This window comes from Hemitrygon akajei, chromosome 5 (genome assembly GCF_048418815.1).
Source record: "Hemitrygon akajei chromosome 5, sHemAka1.3, whole genome shotgun sequence".
Classification (NCBI taxonomy): Eukaryota; Metazoa; Chordata; class Chondrichthyes; order Myliobatiformes; family Dasyatidae; genus Hemitrygon; species Hemitrygon akajei.
Window position 1 is genome coordinate 140,319,634 of NC_133128.1, and position 18,006 is coordinate 140,337,639.

The 18,006-nt window shown below is 42.3% G+C and overlaps 2 protein-coding genes across 6 annotated transcripts in view; both read left to right on the forward strand.

Moving 5' to 3' along the window:
* Positions 1–11,435, forward strand: part of LOC140728231 (hyccin 2-like) — a 48,336-nt gene extending 36,901 nt beyond the window's left edge. For 3 of the 4 annotated variants that reach the window (XM_073046667.1, XM_073046669.1, XM_073046668.1), the window contains exons 10-12: positions 1,149–1,308; positions 2,669–2,827; positions 8,115–11,435. In XM_073046667.1, the coding sequence (XP_072902768.1) occupies positions 1,149–1,308; positions 2,669–2,827; positions 8,115–8,635 (840 nt within the window). In that variant the 3' untranslated portion in view covers positions 8,636–11,435. The remainder of the gene's footprint in view (positions 1–1,148; positions 1,309–2,668; positions 2,828–8,114) is intronic. The other variant, XM_073046670.1, reaches the window with a different exon arrangement.
* A 3,658-nt stretch (positions 11,436–15,093) lies between these two features.
* The window catches only part of orc2 (origin recognition complex, subunit 2), a 34,267-nt gene continuing 31,354 nt past the window's right edge, over positions 15,094–18,006 (forward strand). The window contains exons 1-2 of one of the 2 annotated variants that reach the window (XM_073046671.1): positions 15,094–15,230; positions 15,628–15,774. In XM_073046671.1, coding sequence (XP_072902772.1) covers positions 15,146–15,230; positions 15,628–15,774 — 232 coding nt within the window. In that variant the 5' untranslated portion in view covers positions 15,094–15,145. Of the gene's footprint in view, positions 15,231–15,385; positions 15,499–15,627; positions 15,775–18,006 lie in introns of those variants that run through there. The other variant, XM_073046672.1, reaches the window with a different exon arrangement.

Below are 18,006 nucleotides of genomic sequence, written 5' to 3' on the forward strand. Positions count from 1 at the left end.
ATTAAAAGCCTATTTACGAGAAAAGCTGGGACAAACAATGTTGATGCCAAAACCTAGTGAAGTAGAAATATTAATTCAGAAAGGAAAAATTAAAAAATTTATATCTTGTATGTATAATTTGATTCAAAAGCAAACAATTAAGTTAGGAATTCATAAATCAAGACAAAAATGGGAATCTGATCTGAATGTTAAAATTGATGGAAAAAATTGGTCAAGATTATGTTTTGATAGTATGAGAAATACAATAAATGTTCGACTTAGATTAATACAATATAATTTTTTACATCAATTATATATAACACCACAGAAAATAAATAGATTTAATTTAAATATGTCTGACCAATGTTTTCGATGTGGTCAAGAAATTGGTACTTTTTTACATTCTACCTGGTCCTGTTTTAAAATTCAACCATTTTGGATAAATTTAAGACTTTTATTGGAACAAATTATTGGAGTACAACTCCCACATAGTCCATTATTATTTTTATTAGGAGACATTGAGGGGACAATACCGAAACTTAAATTGAACAAGTATCAGAAAAAATTTATAAAAATTGCATTGGCAGTAGCCAAAAAAGTTATCGCAGTTAGTTGGAAATCTGATTTACATTTAACTATGGATCATTGGAATAATGAAATACATAGTTGTATTCCATTTGAAAAAATTACGTATAATCTAAGAAATGAATATGATATATTTTTGAAAATTTGGCTCCCATGCTTACAAAAGATAGGATTAAATACACAGGTCCTTTGAAGATAAAATCATAGTAATTGGGGAAAGTAAAAATAAATATTAAAATTTTTTTGAACTCCATGGAGCATGTGGGGGTCTTCCGATATCCAGGCAATCTTTTTCTTCTTTCTTTCTTTTTTTCCCCTTTCTTTAGATAAGGGTTAAGGGGGGAGGGTTAAGGGGAGGGGGAGGGTCAACATTATTTTTCTTACTATTTTATTATCACATTTATTCTTTGTAATTTCTAAAATTTAATAAATAAATAAAATGAGGGGGAAAATCACATATCACAGATTTTTGTTTTTATTGCATTTCGGAAAATATCCCAACTTTTCTGGAAATGGGGTTTGTATATCAAATGTAATTCCTGTTGAGTTTACCATCTTTGTTCTTGTGGATTTCTTTCCTGCAGGTGGCTAATGCAATGAAGAGCTCATTGCCTTTTGACGCTCCCGACATTTCTAAAGTGGGTCGGAAGTGCTTGCAGGTAGAGGTTACACCAACAGTACCCAGGATATCCCGCACTGCCATCACCACTGCGTCCATACGAAGGCATCGCTGGAAGAGAGAAAGTAAGCAACTGGGAAATTTTTCTTTTTTGTTGCTAGGAAGAATTAATTTCCACCAACTAGTATTTGTTCTATGCAGTCCTTTCAAATAGGGTTTTTCTCCTCTCAGTACCCTAAATTCCAAATTTTAAAGTTTTAAAAACTTTAGGTGTTCTAGGTAATAAGTGGCATAGATAGTGGATAGCTAGAGGCTTTTTCCAGGGGCAAAAATGACTAATACAAGGGGAAATACAGTAATAAGGTGAATGGAGGAAAGTATAGGGGGTGAATGTCAGAGGCAAGTGGAACACACTGCCAGGGGTGGTGGTCGCGGCAGATACATTAGGGAGATTTAAGAAACTCATAGGCACATGGGTGTTTGGGGGGGGGAGGGGCTATGCAAAAGGAAAGTGTTAGATTGATCTTGAAACAACAACAACACACAAAATGCTGGTAGAACACAGCAGGCCAGGCAGCATCTATAGGGAGAAGCGATGTTGACGTTTCGGGCCGAGACCCTTCGTCAGGACTAACCGGAAGGAAAGATAGTAAGAGACTTGAAAGTAGTGGGGGGAGGGGGAAATGCAAAATGATAGGAGAAGACAGGAGGGGGTGGGATGAAGCTAAGAGCTGGAAAGGTGATTGGCGAAAGTGATACAGAGCTGGAGAAGGGAAAGGATCATGGGACGGGAGGCCTCAGGAGAAAGAGTAGGTTTAAAGATTGGCACAGTGTTGAGTCAAAGGGCCTGTACTGTATCATTCTATGTTCTTTTTCAAAAACTCCCATGACCCTGTTTCCATGGGCTTTGTGGTTTGCCCCTGCCCCCCCCCCTCCCAAACTGACCCACTAAGGTCAATGGGATGCCTGGGTGGTTGGCTACACATGGTTTACTTCCCCAACCAACCATGCTGATACAGCTCCAGAACCCAAGTTTGATCTGGTTCTGATAGTGTGAAGTCATTTTCCCTGTGGGTGCCTGGGCTTGTCCTGGGTCTTCCTGTTTTCTCTGTCATCCTAGAGCTGTGCAGGTTGATTGGCCAAGTACGGTGCACTTGGTGTGCAGGTGAATTGAAGGGAACCTGGGAGATTACAAAGGGACTGGTTGATTCGTTTACCAAAGCGAGGTATGTGTACTGTACGGAGTCTGTTCCGATAAGGGTCACCCTTCGGCAAACAATTTGCTTTAAGAAAGCAACACTTGGGATGAGACTGACCCAGGTTTTTGATGTTTTGTCAACATTGTGTATGGTGTGTTGTTTCTTTCTAAGTACTGTACTACCTTCTTTCTGTGTACTGTACCATCTTCATGCTGTTCTTTCCCTGTGGCCTGCAGCAGTTCCTGCTGGATGGGGAAGATGCTAAATGTTTTGTGTTGAATCCCAGATTGTATTGACCTCACATTTGATGCTGAGTCAAGCGACTCCACCTCCCTAATCTGTGACTCGTCTGAATTGGCCGGACAGCGTGAGAGGAATGGGGAGGGGATGCCAGTGTCCCCCAGACACAGTCAGCAGGAACCAGCATCTGTGGCAACGGCAGAGGGTAGGCCAGAAATGAGGAGGCAGAGATCAGTGAGGCTGCTGGAAGACAGCCATGGCTCTTTACCCCAAGCAGGGCATCTTTATCCCAGTGCCTGTATCCACACTCCCAGCGTGCATTAGTGCCTTCCCCCTAGTCTAGCAGCAAGTCAGGTAGTATCATTCTTGTACTGTGCTGTGCTAGGCCAGATCCATGGCTCCGAGCATGGCAAAGGATGAGTTATGATGGGCTGAATGTTTGGCTTTGAAGGCTCTCTGATCAGGGCTGTGTCTTCTGACTGTTGCTTGCATGTTCCTTGCATCTCCCCCGTGCCAGCTTGATCATACTAATCCTTGCCCCCCCCCCCCCCCGCACGATGCCCAGTTCGAGTGACATCAGATACTATGGTTCCACATCCAGGCTCTTGTGAGGCCAGATGAATATTGCTTTAAAAAATGCAATCGGTGTTTCTCAATCTGTCCTTGTGTAGGAAGTTCTGTCTCAAGGAGTGACTGGGCATCGGTTGGATACAGAAAACCAGAGTGAGTAAACTTGGGGGCACCAAGGCCTCGAGATTTACTCCTGTGATGAGTTAATTCAGGACACACCCATGTATTTTACACTTCTGTGCACTGTCAAGAATTCGATTAAGTGCATCTTGTAAAAAATCGAGACAAATGGCTCGGGGGTGGGGGGGGGGGAGTTGGGAGGTGGTGTGTAGAAAAGGTGGGAAATATTGGAGTTGAGTGTGGAGGTGATGTTCAGACCCTTTCTAACGGCACATGGATGGGGCAGGTCAGTGCTCGGACTGCTGTGACCCTGACTCTACAATTTAAATCTGGTTGATCCTTTCTCAAAATGTCTTTGATTTAAAAGTATTTCTCTTTTTCTACTTAACACCACAAATCACTTTTTTTTAAAATAAAGGAGCAAAGTCGATGGTAAGTTTAAAAGCTTATTTAACTGTATATATCTCAATTCTGGTTGATGCAGTGAAGTTCAATAATTTTTGTAGGTGTTTTCAATGGATGTGGAGGCTCAAGTCTCTACTTCATGGCTTTGAAAGCTTTGCTGCATGTCTGTGCTTCTCTCATTGTTCTGTGTGTTTCATTTAGACCATTTGGCTGCCATGGCAGTTATGTAGCTGGTTAAGGACAGAATGCTGGATTACTTTAGCTTGTCTCTGTCTTCCAGTGTTTGTGTCAAAGTGTGTGTTTGATTAAATGTCCGTGTAGTTTTGAAAAATCATAATCTGTAGACCCCACAGAGACAATTTAAAGACTTTCATTGAGTATATTTATACTCCATTGTTGGCCTGTATTTGGAGGAATTGTTCTGCTTTTATCTTTGGATACAATGAAAAGGAGTAGATATTTAATACAAGCAAAATATTTAGGAAAGTTCCTAATTTATGTTCCCCCCCCCCCCTCAACTCCAGAATGACTACTTGTATACATTATAATATAAAATCTTTTTAAGATTTGGATGTAGAATTATGATTATTTTGAGGGGTATGTTGGAGAGAAATCTTGGCAAAAGTTCATTGAGATATAGCCAGTGTGCGTTGAGGAATGAAGAATGGACTGCCTTCACTTGAATGTCTCAGATAAAATTGATAGTTATTTAGACTTTTCTGAGAGCTTTTAACGAAAATCCTTGTTAGATGCTTATAATTGACCATAGAATTATTTGGATCACAGAACAGAGCTGCATTTCTACAATAGTTTCATAACCAGCTTTCTTTGTTCAAAACCTTTCTGTAGCTAATTGTATACAGTGGTGCTAGAAAGTTTGTGAACCCTGTAGGAATGTCTTTATTTCTGCATAAATGAGCTAAAATATGATCAAATCTTCATGTAAGTTCTAAAACTAGATAGAGAACCCAAATAAATAACACAAAAATTATCTTGTTCATCTATGGGGGGGGGGGGGGTGGAGGGTGAAGTACAGTCAATGTTTCAGGCTGAGACCCTTTGGCAGAGTGCTGCCGCAGGTCCTTGGCCCAAAACTTTGACTGTACTTTTTGTCCATTGATGCTGCCTGACCTGCTGAGTTCCTCAGATTCCCAGCATCTGCAGACTTCCTCTTGTTTATACTTGTTCACTTGTAATATTGGACCATTTTTCTCAATAAATATGTATTTGTTGGAAAAAGTATGTGGACTTTTGCTTTCAGTAACTGGTGTGACCCCCCCCCCTTGTACAGCAATAACTTCGAACAAACATTTCTAGTAACTGTTGATCAGTCCTTCACATCCGCTTGGAGGAATTTTAGGCCATTCCTCTGACAGAACTGCTTCAACTCTGGGATATTAGTGGGCATTCTTGTATGAATTGCTTGATTCAGGTCCTTCCACAACACTTCTGTAGGATTAGGGTCAGGACTTTGATTCGGCCATTCCAAAATACAAATCCTTTCTTTTTAAATCATTTTGTTGCTGATTTACTTTGTCTTTCGGATTATTGTCTTGTTGCATTATCCAACATCTATTAAGCTTCAGGTGACAGACTACTACCCTGACATTCTCCTGTAAAATGTCTTGATACAATTTTGAATTCACTGTTCCCTCAATGATTGCAAGCTGTCCAGACCCTGAGACAGCAAAGCAGTGCCGAACTTCAGTGCTCCTTCAACCATGCTTCATAATTGGGATGAGGTTTTGGTGTTGGTCTGCAGTGCCTTTTTTTTTCTCTTTCAAACATAGCAATGTGCATCTCTGCCAAAAAGTTCAACCTTTGTCTCATTTGTCCACAGAACATTGTCCCATAAGTGTTGTAGAACATCCAGGTGGTCTTTTGCTAACTTGACATGTCCAGCAATTTTTGTTTTTGGACAGCAGTGTTTTCCTCCATGGTGTTCTTCCATGAACACCATTCTTGTTCAGTGTTTTTCTTATAGTGGACACATGAACAGAGACTTTAGCAAGTTCTAGAGGTTTCTGCAGATCTTTTGCTGTTACTCTTGGTTCTTTTTCACCTCCATCAGCATTGCACATTGCGCTCTTCGAGTGATCTTTGAAAAATGCCCACCCTTGGGGAGAGTAGCAACACCACTGAATTTCCTCTATTTGTAGACAATTTCTCTTACTGTGGACTGAAACACCGAGGTCTTCAGAAATGTTTTTGTAGCCTTTTCCAGCTTCGTGCATCTCTACAATTCTTCTACGGTCCTCTGAAAGCTGTTTTGATCGAGGCATGGTGCACATAAACAGATCTTCCTTGAGAAACACAGGCTCTGTCAGTAACCTGCCTTTGTGTGCCTTTTCTATAGGGCAGGCACCTCTACAACCTACATCTCCAATGTCACTTCATTGATTGGAACACCTGACTCCAAATAGCTTTTGTAGAAGGCATTGGCCCAGAGGTTCACATACTTTTTCCAACTAATACATATAATATTGGATCATTTTCTCAATAAATAAATGAACAAGTATATTTTTTTGTTATAGTTTTAGGATTTGCGTGAAGATCTGATCACATTTTAGATCATTTATGCAGAAATAGAGAAAATTCTATAGGGTTCACAAACTTTCTAGCATCACTGTACTAAGTATAGACACTGTTGTCATACAGGAATTGCAGCGTTCATTTTGTGCACAGAAAGTTCAAAATAAAAATCTGGCAAAAACTAGAGCTCCTGATGTGGCCTCCTTTGTATTGTGAGACCTGATGTAAACTGAGGGATCCTTTGTCGTACACCTCTGCTCCATTTGCCAAAATTGGTATTTGCCTGTGGCCAACCATTTTAATTCCTAGCTCCATTTCCGTTCCAACGTGTTGGTCCTTGGCCGCCTCTTCTGCTACAACGAGGCTGATCTCGGGGTGGAGGAGCAACATCTTGTATTCCGTCTAGGTAGCCTCCAACTCTAATGGCATGAACATTGATTTCTCCTGCCGGTACTTTTATTTTCTCTTCCCCTTCCACCCTTTCCTCTTTTCTCCACTCTGGACTCGTGCCCCTTCTCCTCACCTGCCTATCACCTTCCCCTGGTGCCGCTCCTCCTTCCCTTTATCCCGTGGTCCACTCTCCTATCAGATTCCTCCTTCTCTAGCCCTTTATCTTTCCAACCATCCTGGCTTCATCTATCAGCTTCTAGTTTGCCTGTCCCCTCCCTCCACCACCTTATTCTTACATCTTCCCACTTCCTTTTTAGTCCTGATGAAGGGTCTTGGCCTGAAATATCAACTGTTTATTCATCTCCTGACCTGATGAGCTCCTTCAGCATTTTCTGTGTGTTGCTCTGGATTTCCAGCATCTGCAGAATCTCTTGGTGATAACTGGTTGATCCTTTTCATCAATCCGCCTTGAAATATTATCTAGGTGCTTGGGGGAAGCTTCCCAGGCCCACACCTCAAAGACTGTAGTGGTTTGAGTTGGCAGCTCATCACCACCATCTCAAGGGCCATTGTGGATGAGCAATCAAATGTTGGTTTAGCTTATGAAGCCCACAGCTTTTTGAATGAATGAATAAGAATACAAAGAGTGCCACAGATTAATTTGCCTTGCCTGAAAGGGCAAAAGGAGTTTACAGTTAACAACATCTGAAAGATGCTATCTCTGACAATGCAGCATTATAGGAAATGCCCACTGGGGTAATGGACTCAATTTCCTTAACTGGGCTGACACAACCTGTTGACTGAATGGTTGGTGTATGTACTAGGGGAGAACTGTCAGACTGAAGGAGATGTTGAGTGGAGTCCTGCAGGTTTAGTGGTTACTGATATAAATTAATGAAATAGGATGACTAGTGAGGAAACAGGATGCAGCTGGTGATTTTAAAATGTGGCAGTTCATGAAGATTTGCAAATTGATTTGTGCACATTTTATTTTATTTATTTTTTATATCCTGCCTTTGAACTAGGTCTTTGTTTTGGCCCCCACACCTTGCTGTACTCATTGATCTGCACTGGTGTTGGGTTTGACAATTTACTCTTAAAATCCTTTTATTTTCATCCCTCTAGCTTTCACCAGTCATAAAATCATCCAAGTTATTTGCACTCCAGCCACGCCACCACTTTGCATGTCCCTGATTTTAAAATTCCACCATTTGGCAATGTTTTGAAGCCTTGGAATTTCTTCCAGCCTAGTGTCCTCCTCTATATGTGATGCTCCTTTTAGCTTTGATATATCTGGCTTAATGCACTTTTTATGTGATTTGGTGTCTTTTCTATTACAGTAAAATGGTTTGGAAATGCAAATTGTCCCTGGTGTGTTTGGGAACAGTGCTGGAGTCTCTAGTTCAGAAACTGGAGGAAGGAGTGTGTGTATCTGTCTGTCAGACTTGAATGACAAGTTTATTCTTGCTTCACAGATCTGAATGCTGCAAGCGGAGGAGAGGAGCCCATACACGTCACTGACGCAGACGAGGGATTCTCATCGGGGGCATCTAGTAGCAGCCAGCCGAGTGGGTCCAAGAGTAGCAGTCTGAAGAAAGGCCCCAGCAGCTTATTAAACCGGGATAGAGATCAGGCGGAAGGGACTCGCAAGCTCCTGGCAGCCCGCTCTGCCACCGACAACGTGGAGCTGACTCCTGTGAAGAAGCACCTGCTGACCACGAGTGGTCCGCCGGTATCCAAGGCAGGAGCTGTTGGCTTGGTGCGGACGGCCAGCACCTCCTCCACTAGATCCTTTGACCGGGTTAACGGGAGCCAGGCCTTGGATGGGAGCTCCAATCTGGCCATCAGCAACACTAACAGGTTTTCGACCATCAGCCTCCAGGAAGAGAGGCTGGGCCGAGACAGCGAGGCTAAGGAGCTGCTTTCCCCAGGAGCTCCACTAACCAAACAGTCCCGATCGCCCAGCTTTAACATGCAGCTCATTTCCCAGGTATAGGCAACCGCAGTCTCTGCCTTCCTTATCCAATCAGTACTGTCTGGATTTTTTTTTAAACTTCATTCTCAGTGGGATCTGCCCCCCCCCTTCCCCAACTCGCTGACCTTTCCTGATTTCTGATCTATTCCACGTGATGATTATTGTGCAGAATAAATAAACTATTTTGTATTGGAAGAGCAATAAAAGGAGTCTGTAGGAAGTGGACTGTGGTGTGCTATATGGCTCACACACAGTCTGCTCCCTACCTCGTCTTCGGGTGATGTGCAATCCATTGGTACCAGTCCAGACTCAGTACTGGAACTTCAGACCTTCCACGGCAGGTGATTCTCCGATGTGCCCAGCTCTCTTTCTTTTTGCAGTCTGACACTGACTGTCTCTCTCATAGACTGGTCCATTTTTTTCAGAGTACACTTTGCTGCCTTCAAAAAGGCCCAAACATTCTTTTGCTTTCTCTTAAAAGAAAAATGAACTTTGTATTGCCACAGGCAGGGAACATCGCCAGAGGAGTAGTTTTATATTGGAGCAGCCCAGTGAATGCATATAGCTACAAAGCATTCTGACTGCAGTTTACTGGGCTGACACCTGACCCACTTCACTAAGCTTAGGCTTTAGGAAAACAATCTTAAGATTTGAAAAGCTGTTCCCTTGCGATGTGTTCAAATCAATATTGAATTGGAATGCTTTAACTGTATAGTTAAACAACGTTACCACTGAAACTGTAAAGGGTGGCAGTTTCTCATTGTAGTCATTCCTTTGCCCCTCTCATATGTCTCATGATGAGGTGATAGTTGTAGAGCTGACACTACACTATTGTTAATATTTTAAAAAGTATTTGTGTACCAGGGTGGGATTTGGAGCATTAAGCAAAGACTGACCATTTAGCATTTGTAAAACAGCACTGGAAATGTTACCTTTCATTCCGATTCTCCCTAAATGCTGATATTCATTACACTGGGTCTCAGGTGGCCAGAATGACTAGTCCCTTGGGCATGTCTTCCCAGAATCATTAATTCCTGGATCATAATCATTTTCCAATAGCCATTCATTGTATGATGAGTTCATTTGGTGTGCAACGAAGGAAACTTGGCACTAACCTTTTGGACTCACTTCCTGCACTGGTTACTGATATCTACCCCTAACTTTGCAAGGTTGTGTGCACCTGTATTTGCACACTTAGCAACACGTCTGTTTCTATCTGTACATCTTTATGTCATGAACAATGGATGGTTACTGATGAGTTTCATGTGTGCACAGACATCTGCACTAATGCCAAAGAGTTCTGGAGTGATGTTGAGCAAGCTAGCTCTGTTCAACATGAGCCAGGCCTAAGTTCATGGCAATGATTTGAGTCATCTTTATGGGTTTAGAGCTGATTTTTATTAAAAAGATGGTTAGTCTTTTTTTGTGATAGTCTTGATGCTTTCAGTTACTTGATTAGATCTTGAACACCTATTATGAATATCACTCCTCCATCTTGGACTTGTTTTGGGAAAAGCCACAGTACATGGAAATGTTTTCTCTTTAATTCAACTCTGGAGCACACAAGAATGGGGTTTCCTGGGATCAGAATACTTTAAGTCTGGAGTTTATTTTTTTGATGCATCTAATTTTTTCTAAACAAGAAACCCTAGAAGGGTACACAAACCTTTGCCTCCAGATTCTGCACTCTATCCCCCTTGTAAAGGAATGTTTGGGATCCTTGGAATGTTAAACCTCACTGCCACTCCCAACGAATACACTGCCAGGCCAATTTGTCTGGCCAACGAGAGTTCTCCCTGAGCATGGGGGATGCTTCCAGTTTGGAGACCAGTGTCTGGGCAGGTGTGGTTGAATCTATGCCTAAGGGGTCTTTGTTTTAAGCAGGTAAAGTCGCATTTGATTAGGCTGCGGCCTAACCATTATACTGTTGGATCAATTCTAGTATGTTGTTTAGCTATAACTGATATCGAGGTATAAATTAAAATGATTTTTGTTTTGCACATTTTGATTTTACATTCCGCCATGCGTGGGTGCATGATGGCCTGAGATTAAGCCACCTCTTTATGTTCCAATTTTCTTTCACAAGTGACCAAGTTAATTAGGCAAGAGATCTTTTAAGGCTCAGTTTCTACAGTACGTGTTTGATTGAGCAACACAGGTATTAAATTTGTGTTTAATCTTTATTGAAATGGGACAGTGATCCTTTTTAATCTCTAGCGATCTCACCATCTATGGAGCTAATGGACCTGCAGGAATCAACACATTATCTGCAAATTTAAACTGCTGTGTTTGTTTGGTCTTCTGTCTTGGTGCTTGTGAACAGATATAAATAAAAGTATTTATTTTGCCCAAAGTATGTTCAGCTGTGTGAGAGCAAATCCAGTGACTGGTTCAGCTGGGGGCTTCAAGTAGGAGAAGAAAACTTTCTCATCCCTCCAGCTGTTCTGGTGAGTGGTTAGATCCATTATCTACTGAAAAGTGAGTATGTTCGGACTAGAATGTTCCTGAGAGATTCTCAATAGTCAGGGAGCTGCACTTGGGTGGGGTTAAAGGAGCAAAAGTAGAATCTAGTGGAAATTTGAGTCTCGCTGATTGGATTGGTGCATGTAAATCTGTCATTCTTTGAACAAAAATCTTTTTTTAAAATTAAAAAAACTATACTGTTTAAGTAAGATGTGAATGTGATATTGTAAATACCTGTCAGATTAAAGATTTTAAATGTGTAAATACAGATGTATAAACATTCAGATCAGTCTGCAATGCAGAGAAATTATCTATCTGTAATCTCATTTCCTGGAATAAATACTGTGCTGTTTCTGGAGTCTGGTCATGCTGTTTCTTGCTTATTTCTGTGTCCCTTTCTTTTAAAATTGAGTCTTTCTGCCTCTGGAATGAGTATGTCAATACTAAGATCAATGAAGATGGTAGTTGTCATGACAGCCAGTGGATCAGATCACGTTTGGCATGTGAACATGTCATGATGCAGTTATGCTTGGTTTGTTTGGGGGGTGGGGGATATGAATCTCCTTGGACAAGCTCCAGCAGCTGTGCACATTGGCTGTCTGTGCAAGCTACTGAAGACTGCAGTGTTCTTCAGTAAAAGACCATCCCCTATCCCATAGACCACTAGGACTGAGTAGAAGCTGATGTGCCCCACCTGAATCCAAGTCCTCTGCAGTGTTCAGTGTAGCCCCTACATACCAAATGTACAGTCATACTGTGCAAACCTTTTATTGATGTTTGATAGATCATTGATACCTCTTGCCTGATTTTGATGCTTCTTTCAACAGTAATAAACCAGCAGGCTGCAGGGGGAGGATGATGACTTGTATACTGAGCATTAAGTCTATCAAACCAGCAAGTTTAAGACTGGAGATGAAGTAGGTGATTGTCCATGTCGGTTTGATGCTAACCCAGAAGTCCGCACTGGAACACAACGGTCATAATTTTCTGGAGTTGCTTATGAATAGCCTGACTGGATGAGGCTGGAGTCAGAATGTGTGGCACAGCTGAAAGGATGGATAATGACTGATGTTTCATCAAATGATAAAAAATGACATTTTGTAATTATGATCACCAGACAGGAGAAATACTGTGTACTAGTCATTACTCTCAAGTACCTGGCTATGCAGAGAAGAGGGGTCAGGGGAAGTGGACAAACTGGGTGAGTGATAGTATAGCAGATAAAGTAATATCAGCCATATTGGGTTCACATAACAGAAAAGCAGTATTTAAGCTATGAGATTAGGCAGTGTTGATGCCCCTTAGAATCCTCTCCAGAATCTTCCCCTCAATGGAAGTGAGGCTATCTGGCCTGATGCTACTCTTTAACAATGGGGTGGGTGGGGAATACTCCCCCACCCCTGCCACCACTAATCTTATAGTCTTTTGGAATTACACCAGTGACTAATGACAAAGCATATACAAAGCACCTCTGCCATTTCCTCCCTGGCCTCTCATGAGACCTGGGGGTGTACTTGGTCAAACCCTGGAGATTTGCCCACTGATGCACTTCAAGGTTGCAAATACCTCCTTCCTCATAATATACATAATATCTAACACCTATTGCCTCTATTTCTTTGGCATCCATTATTTTCTCCCTTGTAAACCTTTGAGAAACAGGCTTTGAAAATTTGTCATCTCTTGTGGCTCCACACATAAGTGGCCTGATGGTTTTCAAGAGAACAAAGTTTCTCCCTAGTCACCTTTTACTGAAGCATCCCTGGAGATTAATTTTAACCCTGCTTACCAAATCCAATTCGTATTCCTTTTTGCCCTCCTGATTTCCCCTTTTAACCATGCTCTTTTTATATTTGCCAAGGAATTCATTGGCACCCAGATGCCTAAACACAATGTATGCTTCATTCGTTTTCCTGACCAGAGCCTCCATCTCTCATCAGCCAGAGTTCGTTGCAGTTGATATAACTACCCTGTGGTCTAACAGGAACGTGTTACCCTCTATTCTTGATGTGACAGTTTAAAAAAAAAACCCTCCCATTACTAATTGTTCCTTTGCCTTTTAAACAGTCTCCCTATCGCTCCCAGGTAGGTTCAGCCAAATGCCTTCAAAGTTGGCCCTGCTCCAGTTCAGGAATAGAATAGTTGTACATGTCAAATCTTTTTTTTCTGTAACTGCTTTAAAACTAAGAATTGTGATTACTGGACTCTTAAGTGCTCCCCAACTGCCAATTCAGTTAATTGGCCTGCACATTCCCTCAAGAGGAAGTCCAGTATTGCACCTTACCCATGTAGGTTTCTCTGTATATTGTGTGAGGAAACTGTCTTAGACACCACACAAATTGCACCCCATTTTGGCCCTTTGCACTAGCCTTAGGCTAGTTGTTACTGGAGAAAATCAAAATCTCCCACTAGTACCATTTGTATGCTCACAACTACATGCAATTTCTTGACACATCTGTGACTCAAGTTCCCACTGACGATGGGGTGGGGGTGCCTATAATATAGCCCTGTTACAGTGACTATACCCTTCTAAATTCTACCCGAATGGCCTCAATAGATGGTCCCTCAAGGACTTCCTCACTAAGCACTGCTGTAATGTCCACCCTCCTCCCAAAAAAGCAACATCCCTCCACTCTTGCCACTTGCTATTCCTTTGTCACGCCTAAAGCATCAGCATCACAGAACATTGAGCTGCCAGTCCTACCCTTCAGTCAGCCACATTTCTATTATGGCCTCAATATGCAGATCCCTAAAGACAATCTACGTACTCAGTTCATCTGCTTTATCTGTTAAATACATTGAAATGGATGTAGTTTAAAGCAGGTTCTACAGTATCTGCCCTTTTACTGTAAACATGGCTATTCTGATTGCTAGGTTTACACTCTTTGGTTTCTGCATATGCCCCTGTCTTCTCACTGACCACTCGAGTCCCAACCCCTCCCAAAATAGAGCAACACAAAAAATACAGAAGGAACTCAGCAGGTCAGCCAGCATCCATGAAAACGAACAGTGAAAATTTCAGGTTGACACCCTTCATCAGGACTGGGGGAAAAAGGGTGAAGATACCAGAATAAGAAGGTGAAGGAAGACAGTTAATGAGGTGGGTGGGAGAATGAAGTATTGAGTTGGGAGTTGATGGGAGAAAAAGAAGGAACGTGATAGGAGAAGAGGGTGGACCATGGGAGTAAGGGAAGAAGGGGCACCGGGGGAGGTGATAGATTGCTGAGGAGAAAAGGTTAGTGGCCAGAGTGGTAATCTAAAGCTAAGTAAAAGGGAGGGGGGAAAATTAACAAGTGTTGCTTCTCCAACCTGAGATTGGTCTCATCGTGGTAGAAGAGGAGGGTCAATGGACCAACATGTTGGAATGGGAATGGTGAAAGGAATTACAGTGCTAGGTAGGACACTGGGAAATTCCGCTCTTCTTGCGGTTGGTGTGGAGGTGCGCTGCGATCTAGTGCCTTGACGGCAAAAGCAAATTTCCCATGAGGAAATTGGTGTGACTGTAATATCTTTAAATTTGGTATGTATTCAGTATTATCCCTTTTCCTCGGTTTGCAGTCTGTTTGTTTCTATATTTTGCTATAATTTTCTCACTTCCCTCTACTGTTTTCTCATGCTAATTTCTCACTCCTTCATTACCCTTTCAGAGCTATTCATTTCATCACCCCCTCGCTTTTTCCCCCACTTTGCAGCTCTGTGCCCTGATCCTCTGTATTCTGGCTTTCATTCGTAGTTTCTTGTACTTATTCATTTCCCCTCTCTTACCCCCCAATCTCCTCCTCTATCCCTCCCTCCCTCCAAATCTCTCTCTGCAACTCTACCCTTCTCTCCCTTCCCCCAATCTCACTTAACCCCGCCTCTCCATCTCTTCCACCCCGCCTCTCCATCTCTTCCACCCCGCCTCTTCATCTGTCTGTCTCTCGTGCCTCTGTGTGTGTGTGTCTCACGTTGTCGTGATAGACTGCTGATTGGTCATTTTTCTGGATGTCGTGGATTGGTTGCAGTTCCTGTCTCTGATTGGCTAATCGATCTGGCCACCTTGGATTGGTTGCCGAGGTTCCTCGTTCTGCGATGGCGGCGCGAGTTTTGCGGCCTCGTGAGCTGCGTTTCGTCAGTGACAATGATGTGTTGGGGCACGTCTCGGAGAGAGCACCGGGTAAGGGGGTGGAAAACCCGGGGGTTAGGCCGGGCCATGTAGCAGAGGCGCGGGACATTTCCCGAGAATGGGCTGAGGCCGGGGACACTTCTGGCAGGGGATTGGGGGGTGGGGTGCGTAGAAGGATGGGCTGGGAAGGAATTGACTGGAGCGGGACGAGTGAAAGCAAACGGATGGGTGGTCAGTGAGAGTTAAAATGGTGGGGTGGGATTGAACGGTGGGTATTGGTTCATAAAGAACGGCGGACGTTGTTCGATGGGGATGAACAGTAAGTATGGATTGATGAGGTTATGTAAAATGATGGTGTCGGTCCACTGTCCAGCCCTTTGCTTTTGTTTTTTTTTCCAAAGGACAATATGCAACTTACTGTTAACAGGTTTCTTGTTTGGATTTTCAGGCACTAAGCTGCAGAACAATGTGACCCGGCTATTTGTAAAGGCGAAATCAGTTTCCAGTCAGTGGAAGGAGACACAAGCAGACGGGGAGAGTACGGAGGCATTCAACGAGCAGGATTACATTGAGGCCCTTGGAGTAGACAGCGCAGGTGTTGAATACTTTGCAGGCCGGTGACATCTGCGCATTGTTTTAGAGCATTATTTGACCCATTGACTCTGCTCTGCCATTTGACCATAGTTGATTTATAGCCCCATTCTCCTGCCTTCTCTTCATGTCCCTTGATACCCTTAATGATCAAAAACCCTTCAACTTTCAATGATTTGATCTCCACAGCCATCTATGGTAAAGAATTTCACAGATTCATCGCCCTCTGACTAAAGAAATTCCTTGTCACGTCTATTCTAAAGTGATATTCTTTTCTCTGAGGTTCTGCTCTCTGGTCCTAGCCTCTTTCCGCTATTGCGAACATCCTCTTCCTATCTATTCAATCCAGCCTTTCAATATTTGGTAGATTTCAATGAAGTCAGCCCTCTTTCCTCTCTGTACTCCAACAAGTGCAGGCCCAGAACTAGTGAAGGCTCCTTGTATGTTAACCTTTGCATTTGGTGAAAGTGAATGTTCTAATTGCCTTCCTCACCATCGACTCAAACTGCAAGTTAACTTTTAGAGAATCCTGCATCACCCCTGCCATCTGTGGTGATATCTCCTTTTCTCATTGCTACCATCAGGGAGGAGGTACAGGAGCTTGGAGATGCATTGTCAACTTTCAGGAACAGCTTCTTCCTCTTTGCCATCAGATTTCTGATTGATTCATGAACTCTACTTCACTATTTCACTTTATTTATTTTAATTTTTATTTTACTTTTTAAGTCTTGCACTGTATTGCTGCTTCAAAACAATGCATTTGATGTCAGTGATATTAAAGCTGATTCTGATTCAGACCTCCCAGCTTCTCAAACACCTTCGCCTTTGTAATGGCAACTGTGCTCTTTCCTGCCCTCTAGCATGTTTTGGTGACTTCCACGGGGAAGACTGATGCAAAATGCTTATTTTGTTTGTCTGCCGTTTCTCTGTTCCCAATTACTACTTCTGCAGTGCTATTTTCTAACAGTCCAATGTCCACTCTTGTCCCTCTTATGTATCTGCAAAATTGTTTGGCATCCGCTTTTATATTATTGGCTAAATTGCCTTCCGATTTCATCTTTTCTTCCTCTAACGTTGCAGTAGCTTGGAATATTGTATGCCCCCTCTTCGTCTTCCTCTAAAACTATAAGGTGAATTCTGTCATATTATGATCACTGTTCCTAAGGATTCCTTTACCTTAACCTCCCTGATCAAATCTCATTCATTGCACACCAAATCCAGAATTATCATTTTCCTAGTGGGTTCAACCACAAGCTGCTCTTTTAAAAATATATCTCTTGGGCATACTGCAAATTCCATCTATTGGGATCACGATTTTCCCAGTTTACCTTCATATTGAAGTCCCCCCATGACCACTGTACCATTGCCACTCTTCATGCCTTTTCTATCCCCTGTTGTAATTTGTACCCATATCCTTGCTACTAGTTAGAGGCCTGTATAGCTCTACCCACAAGGATTCTACATCTTCTGATCCTATGTCACTTCCTCATAAGTATATGATTTAATTTTTACCACTGGAGCTACCCCACCCCTCTGTCCACCTGCCTGTCTTTTCTATACAATGTGTATCCTTGAATGTTTAGCTTCTAGCTGTCGTCTTCTTTCAGTCATGACTCTGATGCCAATACATAACGGTATCTGCCAAATTCTAACTGCTTTGTTTTGTACACTGCATGAATTCAAATATGTCGTCATAAATATTTTCAACACCTCTTATGAAAACTTTCTCCTTGTTGCTTGAAGATAAATTCTTATCCCTTTTTAAACTTAGTCTTTTTTTAAATTCTGGTGACTTAAGTAATTGTTCCTGGACTCCCCTTCCCTTTTACTTTTCTGTACTTTTCTAGGCTGTTGAACCCAACCCTCACTACCAGGGAAGCAGTTGAGGCTTCTTCACTAAATATATTTAAGATACAGTTAGATAGATTTTTACATAGTAGGGTAATTAAGGGCTATGGGGGAAAAGGCAGGTAGATGGAGCTGAGTTTACGGACAGATCAACCATGATCTTATTGAATGGCAGGGCAGGCTCAATGAGCTGGATGGCCTACTCCTGCTCCTATTTCTTATGTTCTTATTTTGTTTAAAACCCTAAGCACAGCCTTGGTTATTCAATTCTCAAGGACCCTGGTCTAGCATGATTCAGGTGGCGCCTGTCCCATTGGAACAACTCTCTCCTTCTGCATTTCTGGTGCCATAAATTCAGGCTCACTTCTCCCATACCATTCTTTGAACC